The sequence below is a fragment of the Lepidochelys olivacea genome (assembly GCF_965140295.1).
Source record: "Lepidochelys olivacea isolate rLepOli2 genome assembly, chromosome: 8".
In the NCBI taxonomy this organism is placed as follows: domain Eukaryota; kingdom Metazoa; phylum Chordata; order Testudines; family Cheloniidae; genus Lepidochelys; species Lepidochelys olivacea.
This window is the reverse complement of record NC_140418.1, coordinates 83,519,963-83,545,990: the sequence shown is the minus strand read 5'-3', so window position 1 is coordinate 83,545,990 and position 26,028 is coordinate 83,519,963. Positions and strand designations below refer to the sequence as shown.

Sequence of the window (26,028 nt, the reverse complement as noted above, 5' to 3'; positions counted from 1 at the left end):
ATGGGACCATATTGGTTTAACCACAACCTACTGAAAAAATGGGGTTGAACTATTGCCTTCAGATGTAATCACACACCCATGTTTCCTTAACATTCCAATGGAGATAAAAGATTGTATCTAAAGGATTTGGGGGACAAAGCTGCCAAAAAGTTATGGGGCAGGGTCATTTTTAAAATTTTACAAAGGCTAATGAGAACAGAAAAATACTAAAGAGATGCCCCCTAGGGGAGACTCTCAAACTGTCATGTCTGAGAATGAGGAGGCTGTATCTGATCCTGGTCTCCTATGGCTATGGTGACTCTCACATGGAGTCTGATTTAGAAATTCAGAAGGCTCTGTAGAGGGCTTCTCCTTGTCTACATTCCATCTACTCCTGATGATCCCTGCGGTAGCCCCTTGGAAACTGACTCTCAGATAGGGTCTGATGTAGAAGACACACCTATGGTTTTACAGAGGAACCCCCATATACCTCTGCAGTTGCAGATCCCCAAACAGATGTGTATATGGAGCAAGTGAGAAGCTGGCAATGGGAATTTCCTAGATTTAGCTGTGCAGCGTATTCTGAAGAATTTTGTTTTCTCAATCTTGAGAGGATGAACTCAAGCTGGCAGGTTGTGGATGTGAGGATATAGATATTCAGGCCTGTCTGTAAAGGCCTATACTCTAAGAATTTAGGTATATTCTTATCACTTAGCTAGTTATATAGAGGTATAAAAGAGAGAATCAAAATCACTGTCTGCCGGAATAAGGGCCTTCTCTTCCTGTGACAGTCTGAGGCCCTGTTCTTAGGCTAAGGCCTTTGGCTAAGCAGCAGAGGCAGTCATAAACTGGGAAGAAAACGGTCACATCCTTACATTCCAAACTAGTCACACTGAAATAAGGTGCTATTGGGCTGTTAGGAATACAATCCTGTCCTGATAGTGCCTATCACCTCCAGAGAAAGGGAAGTGCCTAGAAAATGTAAAAGGAAACTTAGTTTGATAGCATCCTGTCTGGCAAGAACTCACTTAACAGCTGGGATGTGAAATCCTCATTTCTGTGTTGTTCTATCATTGTAGTCCCCATTTCCCCATTGTTTGTCTGTATAATCTCTGTCTGGTTCTGTGATTGTTTCTGTCTGCTGTATAATTAATTTTGCTGGGTGTAAACTAATTAACATGGTGGGATATAATTGGTTAAATAATCATATTAGGACTGGTTAGTTAAATTTCAGTAAAATAATTGGTTACGGTACAGCTAAGCAGAACTCAAGTTTTACTAAAAGAAAAGGAGTCCTTGTGGCACCTTAGAGATTAACAAATCTATCTGAGCATAAGCTTTCATGCTCAAATAAATTTGTTAGTCTCTAAGGTGCCACAAGTACTCCTTTTCTTTTTGCGGATACAGACTAACGTGGCTGCTACTCTGAAACCTGTCAAGTTTTACTATATAGTCTGCAGTCAATCAGGAAGTAGGAGGGAAATGGGAACAGGGAATGGGGGTGGGGAAATTGGAATCATGTTTTGTTAAGGGGGGAAATAGGAACAGGGACACAGGTAGGGCTCTATGGTGTCAGAGCTGGGAAGGTGGATGCTAAGGAAGGAAACTGGAATCATGCTTGCTGGAAGTTCACCCCAATAAATATCGAATTGTTTCCACCTTTGGACTTTGGGTATTATTGCTCTCTGTTCATGCGAGAAGGACCAGGGAAGTAAGTGGGTGAAGGAATAAGTCCCCTAACAGTGGAAGCCATGCACAGGGAGATAGAGTTAGTTCTTGACAACATTAATGGTAGGCTAGCCCTAGATTATTTTGTTCAATTACATGTAGAGAGCTGTAATTTAAACAATCCTTAAACAATCTTCAGTAAGACGAACTAGGGATGACGTCTCTACTAACGATTTCTTAAATCAGGTTGGTAAACTGCTACAGAGTAAGAGAGAGATACGTGTTCATGGGACATTACGCTGCATTTCGGTAGTTGTAAAACAAACATGGGTGGGAATGGCTGTAGAGAGTTTCCAATTCTATCCTCAATAGTCTACTCGACCATAAAGAGAGACAGTCTTTAGTAGACTTGTCTTACATTGGTACTACTTTGTGTTTTGCGTGTGCCCTCCTGGCTGTCATGTCTGATGGTAAACCTACAGATGCAAAACTGTTAAGATGGAGCAAGAAAGCTGCATGAGACACTAGAGTGGTCAAATTAAAAAAAATTATGCTTGGCATTTCCATGGTTTCTGTAAAAACGCTCTTGAAACAAGAGGACCTTTTCACACAGCGATCGGATTTCCAAGGGGCAGTGCTGCTGACTGGCCAACCATTGAGCTCCAGAGAGGAGGGTTCTGGGCTAGACCTTTGTGCTATACCTATTCTGACTGGTACACAAAAAGGGTCTATGGTGGTGAAACCCATGCTGACTAGTAGAGGACAGTGGGAGGAAATCCTAGAGGGGACACATGTCACATCTTGCTTCCTGATCATGTCAATCTCGGCCCCAGAAGCAATACCCCAGGAGGAGAAGATTACTGTGACAAGTAGGTGTGTCCTTAGGGGTCAGGGAATGGGGTCTACATTTGATTGACAACGTACCCCTAGACTAATCCGTCAAACCTACCGTTGGTGTTGATAAGACCTATGTCTGGTATACACTAGAAAGTTAGGTCAACATAAGGCAGTTTACAACCTAACTCCATAAAGGTCTACACTACAATGGTGCTCCTGCCGACGTAAGACGCCCACTACATCAACTTAACTCCACCTCTGCAAGAGTTGTAGTGCTTGGGTCGATGTAGTGAGGACAACGGAGTGTCTGTGTAGTCACTGTGTTAATTACATTGTCAGGAGCTGACAGCGCGGAGCCCCGCCACCACCTCCTGGTGAGGAACTGGGGGTTGGGGAGGGAGGAGAGCTTGGAGCCCTGCTGCTGCCTCCCAGTGAGGGATGGTGGGGAGGAGGATAAGAAGAGATCCTCTCCCACCCCACCCCCAATCCTTCACCCGCAGGCAGCCAGGCTTGGGCTCTTCTCCCCCACCATCGCACATCAGGAGGGGTCAACACCCCATAATGCCCCACACTGTCAGTTACATTGGTGGAAGCACTCCTGGGGAGGACATGCACCGCCAACAGGAGGAACTAGCATGGACATGAAATACCACAGTAATTATTGCAGTGGCTGTACTTCGACCTAACCTAGGTTGATTTAATTTTGTAGTGTAGACAAGGTTTTAGGGCAGGGGTGGGCAAACTTTTTGGCCCGAGGGCCACATCTGGGCATAGAAATTGTATGGTGGGCCATGAATGCTCACAAAATTGGGGTTGGGGTGCGGGAGTGGGTGAGGACTCTGGTTGGGGGTGCGGGCTCCAGGGTGGGGCCAGAAATGAGGAGTTCAGGGTGCGGGAGGGGGCTCCAGGCTGAGGGAGGTTGTGATGCGGTGGGAAGGCTCAGGGGTGCAGACTCTGGGCAGCGCTTACCTCAAGCAGCTCCCGGAGGCAGCAGCATGTCCCTTCTCCGGCTCCTACACGGAGACATGGACTGGCAGCTCTGCACGCTGCCCCGTCTGCAGACACTGCCCCCACAGCTCCCATTGGCAGTGATGCCAGCCAATGGGAGCTGCGGGGGCGGTGCTTGGGGCAGGGGCAGCATGCAGAGCGGAGCTGCCCCTACTCATAGAAGACGGAGGGGAGCAGCCCCCGACCCTGCTCCCTGGCTGGACTGCTGGAGGGGGGGCCATGCTGCTACTTCCGGGAGCCACATGGAGCGGCCCCCGACCTTTCTCCCTGGTTGGAATGCCCTCTACCTGGTTGGAACGCCCCCAACCTTTCTCCCAGCGGGAGCTTGACCGCCTGATTAAAACATTTGGCGGGCCGCATCCAGCCCGCGGGCCGTAGTTTGCCCATCCCTGCCTTAGGGTAGGTCTACAGTGCAATTTTACAACCCAAGCTCCACTAGCCCAAGTCAGCTGACACAGGCCAGCTGAGGGTGTTTAACCGCAGTGTAGACATACTCACAGTGTGCTTTTCAATATGTATATGCTGTAGCAATTTAAAATCAACTGGTGGCCCAAGGAAATTCTAGGAACTATAACCTTGACCTCTCCCATACCATTAATATTGACCAGAAACAGTAGTTAACTGGTTCCTTATCTATAAGAGATATTTTGTTAGAACAAAAAATATATTCGAAAAAGCATTTGGTCCTTTCCCTCTCTTCTTGCCAAATTTCCAGGCTATTTTCCACCTTTTTATTTATTTTTTCATTAAAAGACTTTAAAAAAATCCCACAGCGTTTTTGATAATAGCAAGGACCTCAGAGTAAATAATGAGGAGTGGATAGATCACTGTACTGAATCCAGGAAACCTGGGTTCTATTCTTAACTATACCACTGGCCTGCAGGGTTGACTATGGGGCAGTCACTTCCTTTCTCCGTGCTTCAGTGTACCCATCTATGAAACGGAGATAAAGATACTGATTTCTTTTGTAAAGTACTTTGTAATCTACTGGTGAAAAGCCTTATATAACAGCTAGGGATTATAATTATTAATACCAAATCCTAACTCAGCACACTTTTGGAGTGGGAAGTCTCAAACAGAATACATAATAGTCAGCAATAAATCATTAAGCATAATAATAAAAGTCTCAATTTGTTTTTGGTTCATTATATAAAAGGAACAGCTAGCAAGACTGAAATTCAACAAATGTACTTTAAGTCAATAGGTTAATTAACAATCTACAAGGACAGGCTATTTTATAATTGGAAACATTTAACAAAAATTAACCAAATATCCCTGATACTTTCAAGTATATAGCTATGCAGCTCTTTCTGATCTATGAATATTTAGGGATAAAATAAAAATCTTTCTAAATGATTTCACTTCAATTTTTATCATTACTTATGTACATTATGTATGTTTAGTATATAATTAGAATCTTGAAATTCTTTGATCTATTTTTGAGATTAAAATCCAAGTAGTACAAGTGTTTAATCAACTGTGTTTTATATCAGCTGCTTTTATAAAATTTGCGAGTTTAAACTTCTTTCACTAAAAGATTACACCATGCCACCTCATTTTAATTGCTATAAATAGCAATTTGAAAACTTCCCAGACTGAAAGATAACATGGTAAAAAGGAATTTAAAGCTCGCTTATGCCCCATACATCATATTACCATTTGCTGACTGGAGAAGAACAAAAAACACACAACTCCTCAAGTATCAAAGAATGACCCTACACTTAAAAAGAAGACCTGGATATTTACAGCCAATTCTCTTTTTAATTTTTAGAACTATAATTGTTGGTTGAGGGCTGTGAGATATTAGAGAGGAGGCAGGAAAACAAACCCACATACTGCTATTCAAGGGAAACTATATACACATCCTACAACTCTTAAGTAATACCATTGATTTCAATATCACTATTCATGCTACTGCAAGATGAGGCTACCAAACACATCAAAATGAGGTTTATACTGGTATGATTTTTCTAAAACTTTTTTGAGGGTCTGGTTTATAACTGAAGACATGAAGATACACATACCTACTTTAAGGTTACATTTAACTGCTATTTTCCTTACCAATTGGAAAGAGCTTGTAAAGCTGCATTCATGTAACAAGTGTTTCCAATATTTTTCAATCCTTTAAGACCTGTAAACAGGAAAAATACATCAAGCAAGCTAAAATTTAAAAATAAACTTGTAGGAAATTAATCTTTCCACTCAAAAATTTACTAGTCAAATTTTGCTCCCAGCTACACCTCTGCAACCCCTTTGAGACCAACAGGATTGCACAAGTGTAAGTAAGCAGAATTTGATTCCTAAACAGATAAATTATTTCAACTCCTATTTTGCTGTTGGTTGATTATAATACCTAGCGTAAGTGGATTTTATTTTACCTTTTATTCACACTTAGTATCTTTATGTATATTTGCAGAGTGACACAGTTTTGAAGAAAGATTATAAAGATAAGGGTTTGAATGTTTTAATTTTACTTGCATTTAATGAGTTTATTAGTTCAAATGCATTCTACTGTTTATCTGTATATGCCTGATGTCTATAACTGTTAGTTATATAACTGACAGGTTTTTAGGAGGATTTATCAATGGCTTTTCAATACCTTTAATCTGTGCAATGAATATTTAGATTATATAACACTACATACAGTTTTCTCAATGTGTAATTATATTTGCAAATGAATCAGTTTTAGTTAATTTATGTTCTTTTTCTCTCTCTTTCCTGTATAGATTTATTAAGTGTGAATATTTATTCAGGACAGCTTCATTCACCCTCTCCAAGAAAATCATATTTTCAGACTAGGACTACTACTTTTCTTAATTAACTCAGCAAACATTATATACGCTCACTCCATCTATAGCACAAGTTATAATGGGGAAAACTTTCATTATAGGGCTCACCTGGTAAGCATTAAAATATTTGAGCAGTCTGTACCCATGCAAGTAGTCCTAAGGGCTTCAAAAAGACTACTCCTACAAGTCAGAACTAGCAACTATTACACGGTCATCTCAGTTCAATTCAATTAAATTTTATTGGCATGACAGGTTATACAAGTGTTGCCAAAGCATTAATAAAATCAATAAAATAGAAGTTGGTCTCAAAATATAATAAAGTTCTTCTACAACAATAATTGCAATGTACTACTGAAAACAATCTAATCACTACTTCTAATTACCAAGAAAAGTTACACAGCATTTAAAAAAAAATATTTAGCAATCAGACAAAGCCTTCAGCTCAACAGTCTGAAAATTAACTGAGACACAAGAAATGCATCTCATCATTTTAATATATGAGAGAAAGGACTCTCTGCAAATTCCAGTATTATTTTTAGAAAACTTACTTGATTGAGCTAAATTAACCAAAAATATTTTCTAAAAACAAACAAGCAAAAAAAATAGGTCTCCTTTCTCTCTCTCCATTTCCCATCGCTCAACCTACATCAGACTGCCATTCCTGATTCCTCCCACCAGGAAGACTAATTCTAATTTGAGGCAGAAGGAATACCAGTCACAGCTAAGGAGATACAGTACTGAAATACAAAAGAATACTTCAAAAAGTTTTTTTCAAATACAGTGTATGTATTATATATAATTTCATAGGCTCTGCCTGATTCTGCAGGCACTTACACGTGATCAACTTCAGTGGGATTGTTCACAAGCATAAAATTAAGTAACTGTGTAATCATTTAAAGGATTGGGCTTTTATTCAATACAAATTTATTTAGCGACATTTTTAACAACTTACTGGTTTTCACCAAGTAGTAACTGAACTATTCACTGCAGTTACATTTAACACTGCTTCATCCTGCTCTCCAGTATATGCCTTGTCAGAAACATTTACCGTTTGTTTTTAAATAAAACATTAAGATAAATTTGACTTATGAAAGCTTATTCTTTCTTGAAGCATATACAGTGCTAATGGGAATTAGAATACAACTTTATCCATACAGCAACTTTCATATAAAAGTGTATCCCCAGAACACTTCATAGGGTTAAATACAAATAAAAGCAGGAGGAGAGAAACTAACGCATTGACAGGTGATAAAAAACAGGTTTTTTCAAAGATTTAAGAGCAGATGGTGAATCAGTGAGGTGGAGACACACAGGATCCAGGGAGAGTTCAGTGAGTGGTTTGAGCATTGGCCTGCTAAACACAGGGTTGTGAGTTCAATCCTTGAGGGGGCCATTTAGGGATCTGGGGCAAAAATTGGGGATTGGTCCTGCTTTGAGCAGGAGGTTGGACTAGATGACCTTCTGAGGTCCCTTCCAACCCTGATATTCTATGAGGAAGGCTATGCCAAATGGCAAGAGCTGCAGAGGAAAAGGCTTTGGGCCAACAACAGGGAGGCTGACCTGGCAAAAAGCTGGTGCTAGTTGAGTCAAGGGAGAACAGAGACAGAGAGAGAAACAAGGTCCATGAGATAGAAACATCTCCCCATCATTGATAAGAGAAGGAATTGCCTTGACATGTTCACTGGTGTCTCAACAAAGCAGCTCAGTAAAATATAACCAGCAGATAAAGTGAAGGAAGTAGTAAACAAAAATTATTCTTTATAAAAGTGATCCATATGGGAGACTTCAAAGAGATGCCACACGGGGGTTCGTTTGTTAAATGACAAATAAAACCCTCTCAGTTTTGGGAGTTTCATTACGTTTCCCCCTTACATTTTCCCCTTTTCCATTATATAAATACCAGGCTTGGGTTAACTTTTGCACTGATAGCATTTGGCAGAGCATGAAATCCATTACTAACAAAACAAAGTGCTGGGAACTGCAGACCCAAAACATTAACCAGAATTCAGAAAGCATTCATATAAAGCATCTTTTAAAAAAAAAAAAAAAAAGCAAAAATGTTAAAACAAATTTTGCAATACCTACCCAGTTACCAGTGTGGCTATGACACATATTTCAGTCCAATGAAAACTAGCAACTACACTAAACATCACGACTGCTTTATCAGTGACTGATGTACTACAAATAACAACACGAGAGCCTCTTCTCTGAAGAAAAGGAAAGGATGCTGCAGTAATATCAAACTGAAAATGCAGCTCTTATTTTAGAGTGGGGGAAAATAGTTCCAGCTGGAAAAGATGTAATTTCTAAACAGCTGGGGAATGGATTCAAAGAAATACTCATACATGGTGGAATTATTGAAGTGAGGGCATGGATGGAGCAATTAGTTGACAGGTAAGGCTTTAATCCTCCAGTTTCATTACCTCTTGTCTTCAGTTCATCTTCTTCCACCTCTATATCTAAAGCATCAAATACAGCACCTAGAGGAATCTTCAGTGTTGGATTACCAGGTATTTTAAAATCCTTATTAGAAGAAAAGGCAAAATATAAAAGTGTGATTTTATTTATAAATCCATTTTTCTTTAAGTGTTAGTACAGTTTTACTAACATATGCCTATGAACTAAACATAGGAGTGCATTCAAAATTACTGCCTTCTAAATGCATGTTTCATTTTATGTAAAGCAAAAGTAGTTTGCAGCTACGCTATGAAAGTTTACTAATTCAAGCAGGTACGTATGGTAAGAATACAGCACTGCACCATTTTCTGGAAAACGTTGAGAAAATAAAGCAGTCAAAATACAATGCCAAGCACTGTAAGATTTCCTGCCACTGCTTCAGGAACAGCAAGCCTGCTTTGCAATTCACCACATAACAATGGATTATAACACCAAGTTTATAAAGGATTACATGCAAGTCAGCACACAAATGTGCCATCAGATGGCCCACTGCATTTAATCAAAAGAGACAGAAGCTGTCAAAAGGGATCCTAGTGGCTCTGGTCAGCACCCTGACCGCCTTTTGGGTTGGGAACCCTATGGCTACAGTACCGCTGACTGGGCGTTAAAAGTCTGGTTGGTGGTGCTGCAGAGCTAAGGCAGGCTAGTCCCTACCTGTCCTGGCTCCATGCTGCGTCCTGGAAGAGGCCAGCAGGTCCGGCTCCTAGCGGGGAGGCCACAGAGCTCTGCACACTGCCCCCACCCTAAGCACCGGCTCTGCACTCCCATTGGCCAGGAACCGTGGCCAATGGGAGTTGTAGGGGCGGTGCCTGTGGGCGAGAGCAGCGTGCAGGCCCGCCTGCTGCACCTCCGCCTAAGAGCTGGACCTGCTGTTGGCCGCTTCCAGGGCGCAGTGCAGTCCATGGTGCCATGACAGACAGGAAGCCTGCCTTAGCCCCCCGCACTGTGCTGCTGATCGGGAGCCACCAGCAGTAAGTCTGTACCCCAACCCTGAGCCCAAATCCCCTGCCCTAGCCCTGAGCCCCCCCAAACCTGGAGCCCCCCCTGCACCCTAACCCCTCATCCCCAGCCCCGCTCCAGAGCCTGCATCCCCAGATGGAACCCTCATCCCTCCTGCTCCCAACTCCCTGCCTCAACCCGAAGACCCCCTCCCACACCCTGAACCTCTCATTTCTGGCCCCACCCCAGGCCTGCACCCCCAGTTAGAACCCTTACCCCCCCCTTGCACCCTAACCTCCTGCCCCAGCCCAGTGAAAGTGAGTGAAGGTGGGGAAGAGCAAGCCACCGAGGGAGGGGGAATGTAGTGAGCAGGGCATTGGGGAAGGGGGCGTGGCCTAAGGAAAGGGGCAGAGCTAAGGTGTTCGGTTTTGTGGGATTAGAAAGTTGGCAACCCTAACAGAGATGCAGTACGAGATAGGCAAATTGTTATTGTATTTTATGTTATTTTCCTGTGAGCACATAAGGGGAGAAAATCCCAAACAAAATTTTAAGATAAAAAGCAACACAAAGTCACAAATCATGCTTATTTCTCCTTATGCAATGTCATGTATGCTGCAACTTCCTTGAGCGTAGAAAAACAATTGGGTATTGGATGCATTTCAAATCTGAATTCTGCAATCATGCCAAACGTTATTTTTAAGTCAAGACACCATATATTTCAGGAGCACACGTGAATAACATCAGAAAATCCAATATATTTAGCTGAACCACTACACAATTAGAATTATGTGGTTGGTGTTTTAAGAAAAAAAAAAAGTATTATGCCTTGTGTCAAATCTACTAATAATTAAAACTGAAAACAAGCTAAAGTTATACAAGTATTTTTTAAATAATTTCTTCAGGGGTATTTTTCCCCTAAAACTTCTGTGACTTCCCTAACAATATTCAGGTTTCAGAGTAGCAGCCGTGTAAGTCTGAGTCTGCAAAAAAGAAAGGAGGACTTGTGGCACCTTAGAGAGTAACAAATTTATCTGAGCATACGCTTTCGTGAGCTACAGCTCACTTCATCGGATGCATTCAGTGGAAAATACAGTGGGGAAATTTATATACACAGAGAACATGAAACAATGGGTATTATCATACACACTGTAACAAGAGTATTGTATAATTTTCTTTAAATCAACTTCTTCTAATTTTTGGGTTTATTGTGCTATGTTCTTTCCCAGAAAAAAAAAAGTTTTCATTGGCATTGTGCTTTTATTCACTTTACTCTTTACACACTTATTTTTTACCCTTGTATTTGAACGTCAGCTGTCATTTAACAAGTAGTTAGGCATATAAATAGATAGTGTCTATCCAACATTCTTCACATTAAAATAACGCATCTAGTGACTACAGGGAAATTCTGATGCAACTTCTCAAGGAAAATGCTGTATGTCTAAATATTAATTATTTAGTATTCCAATGTGGACAGCACTGTTCAAAAGGTCCAGTCCTGCAAAACCCTCAACTCTCACTGATTTCCGTGGGAGTACAGGTATGTGCTGGATGTGCAAGTAACTACCTTCTCCAAGGAAGGTATTTACAATCTACTTTTAATATATGCAGCATAGCTTATTTAATGGCATAGTTTTAGCTTGTACATGGAAGCCTTAGATACCTGTTTTTTTTCCCCTGCTTTCTTTATTTGTCCCAATTCAGCTGTTTCTTTTTCATTCATTGGAAGAGCTTATGAGGTTATACACGCAACTTGATGGCATTTCTCTGTAATGTAATTGCTTTAGAATGCAACATCTGATCAATTCCAAAATATTCTTGGCATCAATGGCCAGAACCATAATCATTCTGGTGAAAATCAGAAAGGAGGAAAATGGGGGACATGTGAAGCCCATGCCATCTGCTAGCACAGCCAGAGCTTCAAGCACCTCTGCAATTATCTATAGATCAAACAACTCTTTGAGGGCACCCATTAACACCTTCCAGCCTAAGAATACCTCATCTCCTCTCTACCCATTCCTCCCCATAGAGTTTAATATGTTGACACCATCAATGACTTATCTCCCAGACAATTAATAATGGCGGGGAATGGGGTGGGGTAAGAAGAGGAAAGGGGAAAATGGTGGTGTGCATATAGTCCCTGGCAGATGGGGGGGAAAATGAGGGGCACTGGTGTGTGGCAGGGCTGTCCCTAGCTATTCTGGGGCCCTAAGCAGCCCCGCTGCGGAGCTCAGGGGAGTGGGAAAGGGGCGGAGCTGGGGCAGAGCAGGGACGGGAAGAGGCAGGGCTGGAAGAGCTGGAGCAGGGACTGGAGCAGCACACAGCTGCGCAGGGCGCCAGGAAATTTGGGGCACCAAATTTCCTGGTGCCCTACGCAGCTGCGTACTTTGCGTATGGGTAAGGATGGCCCTGTGTGTGCATCAGGAAGTGATGGAAGACACACAACTCCTGGTGAGGAGAAAGTGTGGGGCCCTAGTATGAAGGAGGGAACACAGATTGTCCATGGCATGGAGGGGCATAGGTGGCACACAAACCCCCTGAAATGGGGGTATGGGGAAATGGGAGGTGCAAACAGATCCTGGCACAGATGGACAATAAGGGACCCTTGTATGAGAGGATGTGGGCAATGAGGGAGCACAAAGAACCACTGATGATGAGGGGAGGGAAGACTGGGGGTGGCACATAGAGATGCTGGTATGAGGGAAGAATGGAGGACTCTGCTATGGGAGGAGGAGAGATGGGGGGACAGATCAAACCCCTGGCAGGAGAGAGACTAGGGAACCACTGAAATAGAGGGAGCTAGAGGGTGGCACACAGGGAGCTGGAGAGGGGAGGAATGGGGAGATGCAAGGAGCCCCTGGTGTGCACAATGAGCTCTGCCTAAACAAGCCACAAAGTGTGCGACCCCCTAGATATTTTACTCTTTCAGCTACAAATGTTAATTGTTATAAATTATGTGTTAACAATGGTCAAGTTCCTCTACTATGTTATGATCATGTAATAAATGACAGTTTAGAAATCTAAATTTCTAGTTTCATTTTATTATAGAGTTTCCTAAATCCTGGCCATGTGTAAACATGAAAAAGCTTAATTATCCTAACTGCACTACAAATAATATCAGCTTTCTGATGACTTAATTGTACATTAATGTGTCCTTGATGACAGCATACTTTATTCTGTTCACTTTTCTTTTTAAAAAAAATCACACACGCCACAGAGACCATTTACTCCTGTCCTCTGAAGGAAGAATATATCAAAGCTGAAGAGATCAAAATTACTACAACTGTGGATGTACTGCCCAATGGAAAAAGAAAAATATCTCCAATAAGAAAACAATTACATACCTTGTTAGTACTGTAAAATGATGCAAACCCAGTAACTTTTACTGAGCTATACCAGAAATATAAGGTCATGCAAATCCTCTTAAATTTTTTTTGTATTCATTCAGCCACCAATATAGACTGACAGTTGCTTGCATGTTTCTCTTGATAAACACAATACTTGTGTCTCCATGTGAATTTGCACCTCTCTTTGGCTAGAGGCTCCATAGACAGACAGCAAAACAACTTACTCTTCTGCATACAGTAGCCAGTAATAATTTGAATGTGACAATTAAAAACTTCTCACTAACTATAGGATGGGAAGCAAAGCTAAATGATTATTCCCATCTTAAAACTGAAATGTAATTTCATATTCTCTGGTTGATTTAAAAAACTAAATAAAATACACTCATATCATTCTTAGGAAACAAACAGAGTGATACACAGAAAGATTTAATGTAGGTTGGGCATTAAGGTGCATTAGTCTTCAGAGACATAAGAAGGAAGAGTACAGTACAGAGAATCACATTATCTCCAGCACCAGATAAGACACAACTGGGAAATAAGACAAAGCACAGCTAAAACAAGGTCTGTGTTTATTTCACTTTTTTAAAGAACATACCTGTACACTATTTCCTTGTGTTTGGTAAGACAGTCTGGCATTTGATAATGGAGAATGAGATCCCAATTTTCTATCCAAAAATACCTCTTTGCTACATGTATAACACCAGACACGCAGGGTGGTAAGATTGACAGTTAGACAGTGCTTTGTGTCCTAAAACAGAACAAAAAAAATGATTTAGGAACTTACATAAAACCTCAATGTGTCCAAGCCAGAACTGTATTAATATGTGAAATCTTTCAAAAAAAGACTAACATGTACCAGGTAAAAATATTAAATCTAGCAGCAGTTCAGCTGTTCCTCAAATCCAAGCTTTTAACTTGTAACACCTAGATTGAAAGGGTCCAAACCACAAACATCATGTAAGAGGTATGTCTGCTTTAACTATCAGTACAATCTGAAAAGAGAAGATCTCAGTGTTGTCCATAATCATCTTAAACTGTTACAATTCACCCATCAAGAAAGTATCTGGGTATTGGTAGGGCCCTATCAAATTCATGGTTCATTTTGGTCAATTTCACAGACAGATGATTTTAAAATTGATCAAGTTCACCTTTTCAGATGTTTACATAAGGCTATTGTAGGGGGGTTGTGGAGCTGCCCTGCAGGGGAAGAGGAAGTCTTGTCCCTCCCCATCCCCAGCTGGGACTAGCAGCTGGAGCACTGCGCAGAGTAGGAGTCCCCAACCCCGTGCAAGATTTCATGGGGAAGATCAGATTTCATGATCTGTGATGTGTTTTCACAGCCATGAACTATCAATACCTAGGGCCCTACCAATGGGATAGAGTGTTTTCATCTCTAGGTCAGTATTTAAAAATATCCCCTGGAGATAGCAAGTAATCAAGTCTTTGGCCCTTAAATAGCTGTCATATGGTAATGTAAAATGAGACATTTTGGTTCAGTTCCTAGCAAACTACAAACAAGACTGTCAGCTACAAAATGTTGGGGATATATCCTGAATCCAGTTAGTTAAACTGTTATAGCAGAAAGGACTTTTAAGTACAGTCTACGTACTTGGAACTGCCCCCCAAAATCAAGATTTATCTCAAATTGTAAACATTAGAACAGTAGCATGTGTGTTCTCATCAGATATACAATGGATAACAAAACTGACAATCCTATGGCTGATTTGCTCAGGTTCAAGCATGTAGTTATGTTCAAGCATAATAAATAAGGCTCTCAAATGAAAGGTTGGTCTCAATTATGCTGCCTTATAAAGCCTAAGTTCTTTGATGTTTCTTATCTCATACAGGTCAGTGTTAGTCTAACTGTAAGTTAGCATTCTGGATTTAGTCCAACAAATATCTGGAGTTAAACGATGGTAGAAAAGGACGTTTACCCCCGAGGTGCCTCATGCAGGAAGTTCCAAGCCAGTGGGTTTCTGTGAGACAGAGGTCCCCAAAGAATGGGGCACACTCCCCTGGGGGGTGTGAAGGAATGCCCAGAGAGGTGGAGTGGGGCCTGGCCATCCCCCACAGTGGTGGGAAGGGAGCGCCACCCAGCCCATCCCAGCTCTGCTCCAGTCCCGCCGCCTCCAGCCACCTCCCTGACTCCCGTCCCATCCCCAGCCTCAGTGCGGCTGTGCTTCCAGCCCTGCGGCAGCCCTCAGCCTTGGCCGCTGGCTGTGTCTCTGTTCCCAGCCCAGGGCAGAGGCTGGGAGTGGAGCCGCACCTGGCCGCGGGCCCGTCTGATGGCCTCCACCACAGCCTGGCTACAGCTCCGCTCCAGCTCTTGCCCCAAGCCTTGGCCCCTGGCTGTGGCCCCAGACCCATATCCAGCCTTGGCCCTCTTACCCCATCCACATCCCTCCCCCATACAGCAGCCCATACAGCACCGCTCCCAGCTCGGGGGGGGGGGGGGGAGAGATGGGACGGGGGCATGGACAGGGATTGGGGGGCGCACACAAGCCTCAAAAATTTGAGGACCGCTGCTGTAAGAGCAGACCCAGAAGCTCCTGCCTCGGTATCCCTAACACAATCTATTTTCATCTTGTTTTCATACAACACTCCTTTCTTCTTTGATCTCTCCATCTGAATTTCTTCTCTCTGGACTACCATCTCCCCTCATTCAATATCATACCACACATTTGTCCCATCCCTGCCCCATTACTGGGCCTTCTGCAACCTTCAGTCTATCAATGTTCATGAATTTTCTGCTACATCAGGCCCCTCCTCCCAAAGCTCTTGTCCACTCTCCACTCTGCTTTTTTCTCCACCCATGCTCCTTTCTATCACTGTGAAGTCCAATACACCAATTCCAGACCTGTCTCACTCCCAGCATCTGCTCTCTCCATTACTGTCCTTGTGCTGCTGAGCATCCTGGGACCTCACTAACTTCCTTCACTGCAGATTCCTTCTCTCCTTCAACTATCATCTCCCTGGCGAAGCAACTATACTTCTCCCACATGGAGTCCCATGCCCACAGTCCCCATCACTTCTTGGCAACCTTCGAGTCCCTCCTTAAAGCACTCCCCTTCCTGTCTCTCTGCACAGGATCTTGCAGTCTTCCAGAGGGGAAAAAAAAAAGAAAAAAACAAAACAAAACCCAAACAACAAAATCCACCAGGAATCTCCCCCTTGCACTTTCTCTTCCCTTTCTCCTGTCACCAGCCTTGAGGTCTTTTGCCTTTTCTCCTATAAACACCCATATCTGCCACAGTGATCCCATTCCTCTTCCTATCTCCTTACTTCTATTACTCATTCTTCCCTTATCCTTCTTTCTCAACCTCTTCCCTCACAATATGAACAATGTCCTGGTCTCCCTTGTCCTCCAAAAACTATCCCTCAGTCCTACCTACCCCTCCAGCTACAGCCCCATATCTCTCACACCTTTAAATTCCTTGAACACAGTCTACTACCAATGCATTCACTTCTCCTCCAATCCAGCCTTGGACCCCCTCCATCTGGCTTCCAGTGTTTCCACTCTACTGAAACCTCTCTTTCTAGGGTCTCCAATTATTTCTTCCTACACAAATTTCAGCCTCAACTCTTCCCACATCTCCTTTGACCTTCCTGCTGCGTTTAATATTATAGATCATCCTCTCCTTGGTATCATATCCTCACACTGGGCTTTCCAGATACTGTCCTCTCCTGGGTCTCCTCTTACCTCTCTGACCATTCCTTCAGTGGATCCTCCTCCCTTCTCTCACTCTGTGAGAGGGCTCTGTCCTTGGCCCTTTGCTCTTCTGACTTTAAACCTTATTTTTGGGCGATAGTTGGTTCACATGGCCTCAGCAGTCGCCTCTGTGCTGATGGCTCACAACTCTCTCTCCAGCACTAAACTGTCTCCTATCCAACTGCACATCTCAGCTTGCCTCTCCAACATCTCTCCTCCTGGATGTCTTAAATAGAACATGGTCAAAACCCAACTCCTTATCACTGTTGACAATGTCATCCTCCTCCCCGTCACTCAGGTCTGCAATCTCAGTCATTTTTAATTCCTCCTTTTCCTTTGCCCCATACAGCCAGGTATTTCCAAATCCTGCCATTTCCTCCTCAATATCTCCAACATCTGTCCTCTCCACAGTCAAATATCTCATTCAGACCTTAATTATTCCAATATTCTCTTCTCCAGACACCCAAAAACACACGGTGAGCATTCTCTCTCTCTCTCACACGGTGAGTGCTCTCTTTCTCTCAAACACACATGAGCACTGCTGGCTAAACTTACATTGCTTGGCTATTGATTTGATCATAACCTCCCTCTCTGAACCCCCCGGCTGGCTCTCCATTTGCTACTGCATCACCTTTAAGCTTCTTGTCACCACCTTCACAGCTCTGTCTCTCCCTACTTACTCTCTCTTAACAAGCTTCATGTTGCCTGTCCCCTTTGCTCCACCAAGTCTCCAAGCCTGTTCTGAGCTTCTCCCACAAATCAATGCTGTGGATTCTTCCACATGGCCTTCTATGCATGATATGATATTCTCAAGCTTATCCTCAAAGCTGATACATTGTCTACATTTAAGTGTTGCTGAAAGACTTCTCCCAAGTTGCCTACAATGATTCAAACGATACCATATATAAAAATTGTAAGCTTCTCATTACAGGAGTGTTTGGAAAGTGCACAGCACATTGCGGGTGCTATCATAAATAATGTCAAGGAAACAGCCTTGCTGTTGTACAAGGTTCAAAGACACTCTTTCCTAAATACACATACACCCTCCGCACCTTCCCTCTCTCATGTGGCCACTCCACCTGAGTCCCTGCTCACAGACTACTATTGTACTTTTATAGCACACAGAGCTTTGGGGCAAAGTGCACTTCTTGTGCAAGCTGTTGTAAGCTACAGATAAAATTTTCTCTGTTAATATGGCCTTGAACAATGCCAGTGCTTTTGACTTGCAGACTTTTGGATAACAAAGTTGCTAGAAACGGTGACATTTCCTATATTCATTTTCAGCAGAGTAACTGAAATAATTAAGTAGAACTTCCTTAATTATCAGGATAAGTCTTCACCTGCAGCTTCAGCTATGTAGAAGCCTACAATAAACTGCTACAAACCTCTACAGCAAGGGCTCAATATTCTCTAAGTGGAGGAGTTAAAAATTATTATTTCTAGCATAGCCAAATGCAAAAGAGATAAAGCAAGGAAGCTAGTGAAAATGAGAGGGAGTGACAAACTGACATCAACCTTAATTGTTTCTCAAGTTAGAAAGATCAGAAATGACTATCTAGAATACTAGAGGGATGGATTAAATGGATAAAAAGAGCTTCAGTTAGATATGGGCTATTGTCCAGAAATTAAAGGAAATGAAGGAAACTGAACAAGAATGTGAGATATTGCTGTTATAAATGACAGCAGGTAAAGCTATCTTTTCCCTTTGTGCTACCTGAAACACACATATCAATAACACTAACTTAGGGTGTAAGGAGGCAGCAATAAACTTCAGTACAGTGCTAGGAAATTATAAATGTTTATAAGAAATGCCGGGTACCACCCACACCACAAATGCCCTACAAGTAGCTCACACTATATATCATTTTACTTAAAAGTTGTAAAACTGATCTTTAATGCTAGTCATTAGCAAATCAGATTGTGAGATACTATATTAGGATTATATCAATGTCTAAATATTAGCGATATTATAGTAACACACGAAGGCTAAATCCCGATTGATAAGCTATCCTGCTGTGAACAGTAAAAAAATTATCCATACCCCAGGATATAATTATTCTAATTAAAGATAAGATGCAAGAAGTAAAAATAGAGAATACTGACAGGTGGGAAATGAGAAAGGTGGATGAGGGCAAGAGTGAGTTTCTTCCTAAACAGTACTGAAAGCAGTATACTTTTTGATATCTTTTGCTACAGAGCCTTTTGGGATAACCGATCTATGGAATTTAGATACTGGTGTGTTAATGAAATCAAAGTTTTTAATCACTTGTGTAAACTCATTCTCCAACATGTTGAAACACATTTATAAGCCACCTCCCACCATTGTGCTATAAAGCAAAAAATAAAGTATCACAAAAAGAAAACCTCTACTTGAAATTCAAACCAGTAAAAACAAATGAGAAATTTAATATAAGGAGAAAGGGATGTTAAGGTATTACATATAGGGCAAATAATGATAAAAAAAATCCCAGAGGCCTTAGGCAAAAGCCTAAAGGTATTTAATAGAAGTGTAAAGCAATTATCTAAATGATTGTCAGGAGACACTGGATCCACATCCAAGGGGCCACAAAGCTACAATCACCTGCCAAGTTGAGATGTGATTCCTGTGTGGTAAAACTCACGCAGGAGCCCTTGAGTATAGCCAGGGCCTATGCCATTATAATTTTAATAACCAATAGTGCCAGGTTAAAGTTAACCTGACACTTGGTAGACAGCCAATAGCCACAACATGGGGTGGATGTAATACGAACACAGCTGCTCCAATCAGTGCACAAATGTACTATATTCTAGACTAGCTACATGCAGCTGAGTTACCGTGCAAAGAGAAATCTCAGTAACTGAGACTTGTGGTCACGAGGGCACTGTGCTGCCTGTCATGGTATACAAACCAGACTCTGTTGTAATTACTGTAATGGGGATCCTTTGAAGCTGCTGGACAAAGAGACCCCTTGCAGTTCTCCTTAGCGCTCTAATCCCAGGACTAATTACTAGCACAGTATTATCACCTGGGGCAACGCCTTGGCCTGGATTCAGCAGTACTAGAACAAACTGCTGACTGACTAGACAATAGCAATGCATCTGTAATGGACTGTCATTGAATAAATAGGGTGCAAGCCTGAACAACAACGCATTTTTGTACCAAGTCAGACATAGCCCACATATGTCCAGAGAAAGGGCATATTAAAAGTAACATTTTTAACTTTACTACCACTGAACATAAAAGAGGAAGAAGGAAAATCTCACTAGGTTTAGAATTTCTGAACCGAAGTCTCACACTAACGCTGAAGCAGACCCGAATGCTCTCCCCAGCTGAAGCTGCTCTACCCCTGTTCATGATGCACTATGGGAAAACTGAACTGTCCACATTGCACCTTACAGGAAGTTGTTGCAGCCCACCGAGACATCCTGTCAGGCCATCTTTTGGACATACTGACAGCATTTTCTCACCTACCAAAGGCACCTGTTGGAGCAGGATGATGATGACAACGTTAGAGACATGGCAGACTCGAACTGGCTGATGCTGCTTGTGACTCTCAGTGTAGCCGCTGATGCCCCTATGTAGAATAGCGCTTCTGGAGCAGCGCCACAAGCACAGACTGACAAGCACATTGTCATGTGCACCTGGAATGACCACTAATGAGAACCTCCACAAGAAGAAAGCTACATTTCTGGAGCTTTGTAAGCAGCTTGCCCCAACCTTCCAGTGTCATGACACATGCAAGAGGATGGCCAGAGAAGCAGGTTGCTATATCCACCTGGCTACTCCAGAATTATACAAGTCCATTGCTAATCAATTTGGCATTGGAAAGACAAATGTGGATAAAGTGGCAGTGGAAGTTCCTGAGGAAATCAGGCGTGTGATTTACCGCAAGATTGTGGGCATAAATAATATCCCTGAATTATTGCTGGTTTTGAGAGAACAGGGTTTCCAAACTGTACCAGAGCCATTGATGGGATTCATGTGCCCATAGCTGCCCTCCTCAAGGACACATGAGTACATAAACCACAAAGGATACTATTGTTATGGAGGTCCTTGTGGACCACAGAGACCTATTTATGGATGCCAACATGGGCTGTACTGGAAGAGTTCATGATGCCAGGGTTTCCTGCCGATCAGGAGTTTACCTTCATAGTCAGACCGGGACACAATTCTCACCAGACAACACTGGCATCAATGGAGTAACTCTCCCCACTATTATTCTAGGGAACCCCGCATACTATCTTTTGCCTTGGCTTATGAAACTATCTTGATCTCAGAGGCCCTGGCCAGAAGGTTTAATTACACTCTCAGTAAGTGTAGAATGGTGATTGAATGAGCATTTGGCAGATTGAAATCCCCCCAGCTCCATTTACAGAACTGTTTAGATTCCAGTATCATCAATGCTGCCTGCACTGTTGAGGCTTGCTGTGCCCTACACAATCTTTGTAAAACCAAAGGTGAGCCATTTCTGCCTGCACGGACCTATGACAGAAATGGATTGCTGAACCAGAACACTCAGCCAGACAGTGTGCCTCATCATGTGTTTATTATTCAAAATACACATTATGAACACAAACGTTCTTAATAAAAGAAAAGTCTTTATTTGTGAACATGGCAGTATTACAAAAAAACAAAGACAAAAACCCAATATTAAAGCACTGTCAGGCAGGCCAGTTGTCATTACTCTATCAAAACAACAGCAATAAACCAACACCAGTTGTAAAACCAGTAATAAAACATAGTGCATAAAATAAACGGTGAACTGGGCAAATAGTGAAACTGGTGCCAACAAGCAAATGCCCTACTTTTCCGTGTCCTCTCCCCCACCACCAGTTTTCTTTTCCCTTCTTGCACTTTCAACACTTGGTACCACTGCACAGGGACAGAGGCCTGCGGAGGCTATATTTGCCCCCTCTAGTATTTAGTAGCGTTAAGTCCCAGTTGCAAGAGTCACCCAAAATAGAATTGTCCAAAACGTTTGTGGTCTGCAGCACATGGTATCAGGGAGGGAACACAGGATGTCGTGCAAGAGCAGCAAGAGTCTGTACTCTTGTGATCATTAGCGCGAGCAGCCTGTGAAATAGATCTTCCTCCCTCAAGCAACGGTTCTGCTCCAAAAATCACATTGCCAGTCTCTCCTCATACACTAAAATTCTGTCCCCATGATCTTCAGCCTATGCCTTTCCACTTGTCATGAATCCTTTTCCCTTTCATATTGCACCTGCTTATTGGCCCTGTCCAGAATATCCTGTAAGTTTATCACAGAAACTCTTACTCTAGGACCTGTCTGTGACAGTTTGAAATCTCAGGCTCCTGCTGCAATGTGGCTTAGCTGGTGAGGTACAAGGGCCTGCAGAGGCTGAAGGACCTGCATGTCCAACAGAACACTATCATCTCAGTACTTCAAAAATGGTTCAGTGCATCCACAAAGTACCTGTAGAATCTCAAAGCCAAAAACTGACACTTACAATATACTGAAGCAGCATTATCGAAGAGGAATGCTTCCGTTCCCAGAAGCTCCATGGACACAACAGAGTTAGAGTGAAAAAGAGCACAACAGTAAGTTAAAATTTACAAATGCTATGTTTAAAGCAACGGTTCTCAACCTATTTACCATTGTGGGCCACATATGTAGCACTCTGTGGCCTGGTCTACACTACACAGTTAGGTCGACGAAAGGCAGCTTAAGCCAACTTAATTATGTCAGTGTCTACACTACAGCCGTGTCCCACCGATGTACATACCCTACTACACTGACATAACTCCACCTCCATGACAGGCATAAGGCTTACCTCGGCGTAGTTAGGTGAAGCAGCGTCTGTGTAGACACTCTTACTTACATTGGCTGTTACCTCTCTTGTCAATGTCACAGCTCCAGGGGAGTCATGAAATTGATAAGAAAGCTGGGCAGCTAGAGCCCAGCTATCCCCCACTCCCTTGGAGAGCTGGGTGGCTGGCTCCTGCTCCCAGCTGGGGGTGCAAAAGCCAGCCTCCAACCCCCACCCCCCGCTAGAAATTTTGGCTGTCCTAATTTCACAGCTCCATGTTGAACCCATGAAATTGACAAGACTGACTGGCTCCTGGCAGGGAAACCAAGAAGTCCTGGGCGGCTTCCTTCCAACACAGGACAGGGAACTGGGAGCCAAGTGGTGGGAGGTGGAGGCAGCATGCCCAGAGCCCAGGAGACCGTGGGGCAGCCAGGCTCCTAGCAGGGAGCGACCACCAGAGCTGAGAGTGTGGGAAGCTTAAGTAATGAGAAATGAGAAAATAGCACTGCTTCTCTTAGATCAGTGGAAGCACTCTTGATGAGGACACACACCAATGACCCAAGGAGGGTAATGTGGATACGCACCACCTCAGTAATTACTGCAGTGGCTGTAAGTAGACCTAATATAGGTCTACTTAAGTTTTGAGTGTAGACATGCCCTGTGTGTTATGTGGGCCACATCCACACAATAATATATAACCTGTATATCACATGGGCCACAGCTGTGTGCTGACTGGGCTGTAAGTGTAAACCATGGGCTGTAAACCATGGGCTTAGAACCACTGGTTTAAAGATTGCAGACTATTGTAGGCTTTGGGAGGAGGGGAGGGCATGCAGATTACTACCTAAGCCTTCTCTATCCCTTTAGGCATTCCGCATTTCTGGGGGACATAATCCTTTGAGTTTCCTGAATGGCAAAGTGAAATTTTATTCCAAGCTGCCAGTGGCAAACCAGCCCGAGAGGTTTTCAAGCTATGACAATTGAGCAGCACATCTGGTAATAGAATGGGCTGGCAACCTTCAGAGGTGGGTACAGAAAATATGTCCTTCTCGAAATGTGAATAGCTATTTGGGGTTCCTAGTATGGGAAAAGTTTGCAGCTACCAGCATCTGGAATTGAGTCAAAATTCCTGGGGGAATCAACAAGATGCTGTGTTAGCATCCACATGGATTACTGCCTCCCTATAGCTTCCAATAAAGCCTCCTCTAACTAAGTCTACATATACAAACACACAGTATAATGGACTGTCAAAGAACTACACAGCCATCCCCCCCTTCTTTCTTAGCACATTTCTGCACTACATACAGCCTCAGCTGTATTTCAGACATTGATTTTTTTCATCTGTGGACTATATTTCACCCTCCATCTTTACCATGTACAGACGGCTTGTTACTCTGTTGTGTGGCTGATTTGTTCAGAATGGTATACTAAAAGGGAAGGTAATATATGATTTTTACTTTTAACACCTCAGCGCATCTTTGCAAGAATGTGCAAGCATCAAGTAAAAATGAAAGTGTGAATGCTTGTTTAACTGTTGTTTATGCTTCCTGGTCTCCACTTCGAATTCCACATGATGGCGGTGGTTGTGGGTTGATACCAAGGCTCTGGCACGCATTCCACCATTAGTGGAAGCATGCTGCTACCTGTAGCTAGCAATATATTTTGTTTTGGGTCAAATCAGAAATCCCTCCCACTCCTATAACAAACAGCAGCAGCAAGCATGGAACAAGAAACTTACCAGGCTCTGGGACTACTTCTGCTGGTTCTGTGGCAGGCTGCTCCTCCTGGGGATCATCAAACTGCCCCTCTGAGTATCGACTCAGGACATGCTACAGCTGCTCTGGTGGCAAAACCTCCTCAGGAACTAGCGTGAGCACCAGAGTCATTTTGGTAGCCTATTCCGGCTCCCCTCTGATTCAGCGTTCAGAAGGTTGCCATCCCAACTGATGGTGACCCACTGTTGGCTCCACACTCAGCACAGTACCCAGCACCCCGTCAAACTCCTTGTAAAAGTGGTAGTATGATGGAATGTTCCCAGAGGTACGGCTGTCATCCTTGGCTTCACAACAGTTGCTCTTGAGCTGCTTAATCTACTCCCTGCACTGGTCACTGGTCCAGTCAATCCCCAACTCTGCCAGCTTCTTCGCTCTTTCCTGACATGCACTTCTAGCCCTCGTACTGAATTTGAATGTTTTGGTCACCTCACACCAGGGATTTACCAAATCTGGCTGATCTCATGACCAGGTAGCAGTGTGCAAGGTAAAGGACTTCTAGTCAATGGCCATTGCAAATGCACAAGAAGGTTCACTCCGTTTGCAGTTCAGTGGTCAGAATGGAAGGGTTAAATGGCAGGCAGCCGTGCTTGAACCAGTGGGTTGTTTCTGTTGCAACTACTTAATGTGTTAATGCAACTACTCAACTATCCAAGATGGTTTGTGTAAAATGGGGCAGTGTGTCCATATGCACAAGCATCCCGTCTAACTATGCCGTGTCTATCCCATAACTGAAGGCACAGGCCCCTAGACCAGGTTCTAAGCTTGGTAGGAGATGCACTGAAGCAGTACATCAATACATATATTATACAAATGCACTTTATTATATGATATACTTTTTCCAAATGTTCAGATATTCTCTAAGAGTTTCCAATGTAATGTATTGGAGGTCAGAAAAAAGAGGACTGCACAGTAAAGTGAATGGCCCTACACAAAAGTATATTTTCCTCCAAAGGTTCAAAGACTTCCACAATCTTTCCAAAGACCTTTCTGCTGTAGATTCAAGTCATGAGAGAAAAACATCCACATGCTGCAGAGGCTACATCTATAATCCAATAAAAAAAAATCTGTGGCACCAAGTCCCAGAGCCCAGGTCAGTTGACTCAGGCTCATGGGGCTTGGACTGCAAGGCTGAAAATTGCAGTGCAGACATTTGGCCTGGAGCCTGGACTCTGAAATCACCCCCCACTAGGTCCCAGAGCCTGGGCTCCAGTCCAAGCTTGAACATCTACTCTGCAATTTTATAGCCCTGTGAACCCAAGTCAGCTGACCCAGGCCAGCTGCAGCCATGCGGTGGTTCTTTTACTGCAGTGTAGACATACCCTTAGAGTGCAGACAGACAATTAACCCAAGCATCATATAAAGGAAGAAATAATCTATTTGGGAAAAAAAAGACATTACTGTTTATATAATAATGTCTGAGAAGAGTAAAAGACAAAAACTTAATAAAGCCTCCAAACACATGTCAGATGGCAGAATGCTGCTAGGAGTTGCAGGAATTATGAACAAGGTTCTGTGAGCTAAGCTGCACATTCGACCTGAATTATGGAGCACGAATCCTGGACTATGCAATAATGATTTTTCCCCCCCTTCCCCACACTAGTTCAAACTCTTCATTATTGATTTCAACATTAAATTCAATGTATTTTATGCAGATTTGTATATTGCAAACACAAAGATGCTTTCCAGAAATTGTCAAGGAGAAGCAAGATGTTGTACGAGGGAGACAAAATTCCTCCCCCCTTGTTACACATCGACAGTAATTAACTGTTCCACTG

The 26,028-nt window shown here is 42.9% G+C and overlaps 1 protein-coding gene across 6 annotated transcripts in view; it reads right to left on the bottom strand.

Annotated features, from left to right (window-relative positions):
• USP33 (ubiquitin specific peptidase 33) overlaps positions 1-26,028 on the bottom strand; it is a 90,294-nt gene that overhangs the window by 41,952 nt on the left and 22,314 nt on the right. For all 6 annotated transcript variants that reach the window (XM_084636313.1, XM_084636317.1, XM_084636314.1 and 3 more), the window contains exons 5-7: positions 13,617-13,769; positions 8,705-8,804; positions 5,554-5,623 (exon numbers count right to left, since the gene is read on the bottom strand). In XM_084636313.1, the coding sequence (XP_084492439.1) occupies positions 5,554-5,623; positions 8,705-8,804; positions 13,617-13,769 (323 nt within the window). The remainder of the gene's footprint in view (positions 1-5,553; positions 5,624-8,704; positions 8,805-13,616; positions 13,770-26,028) is intronic.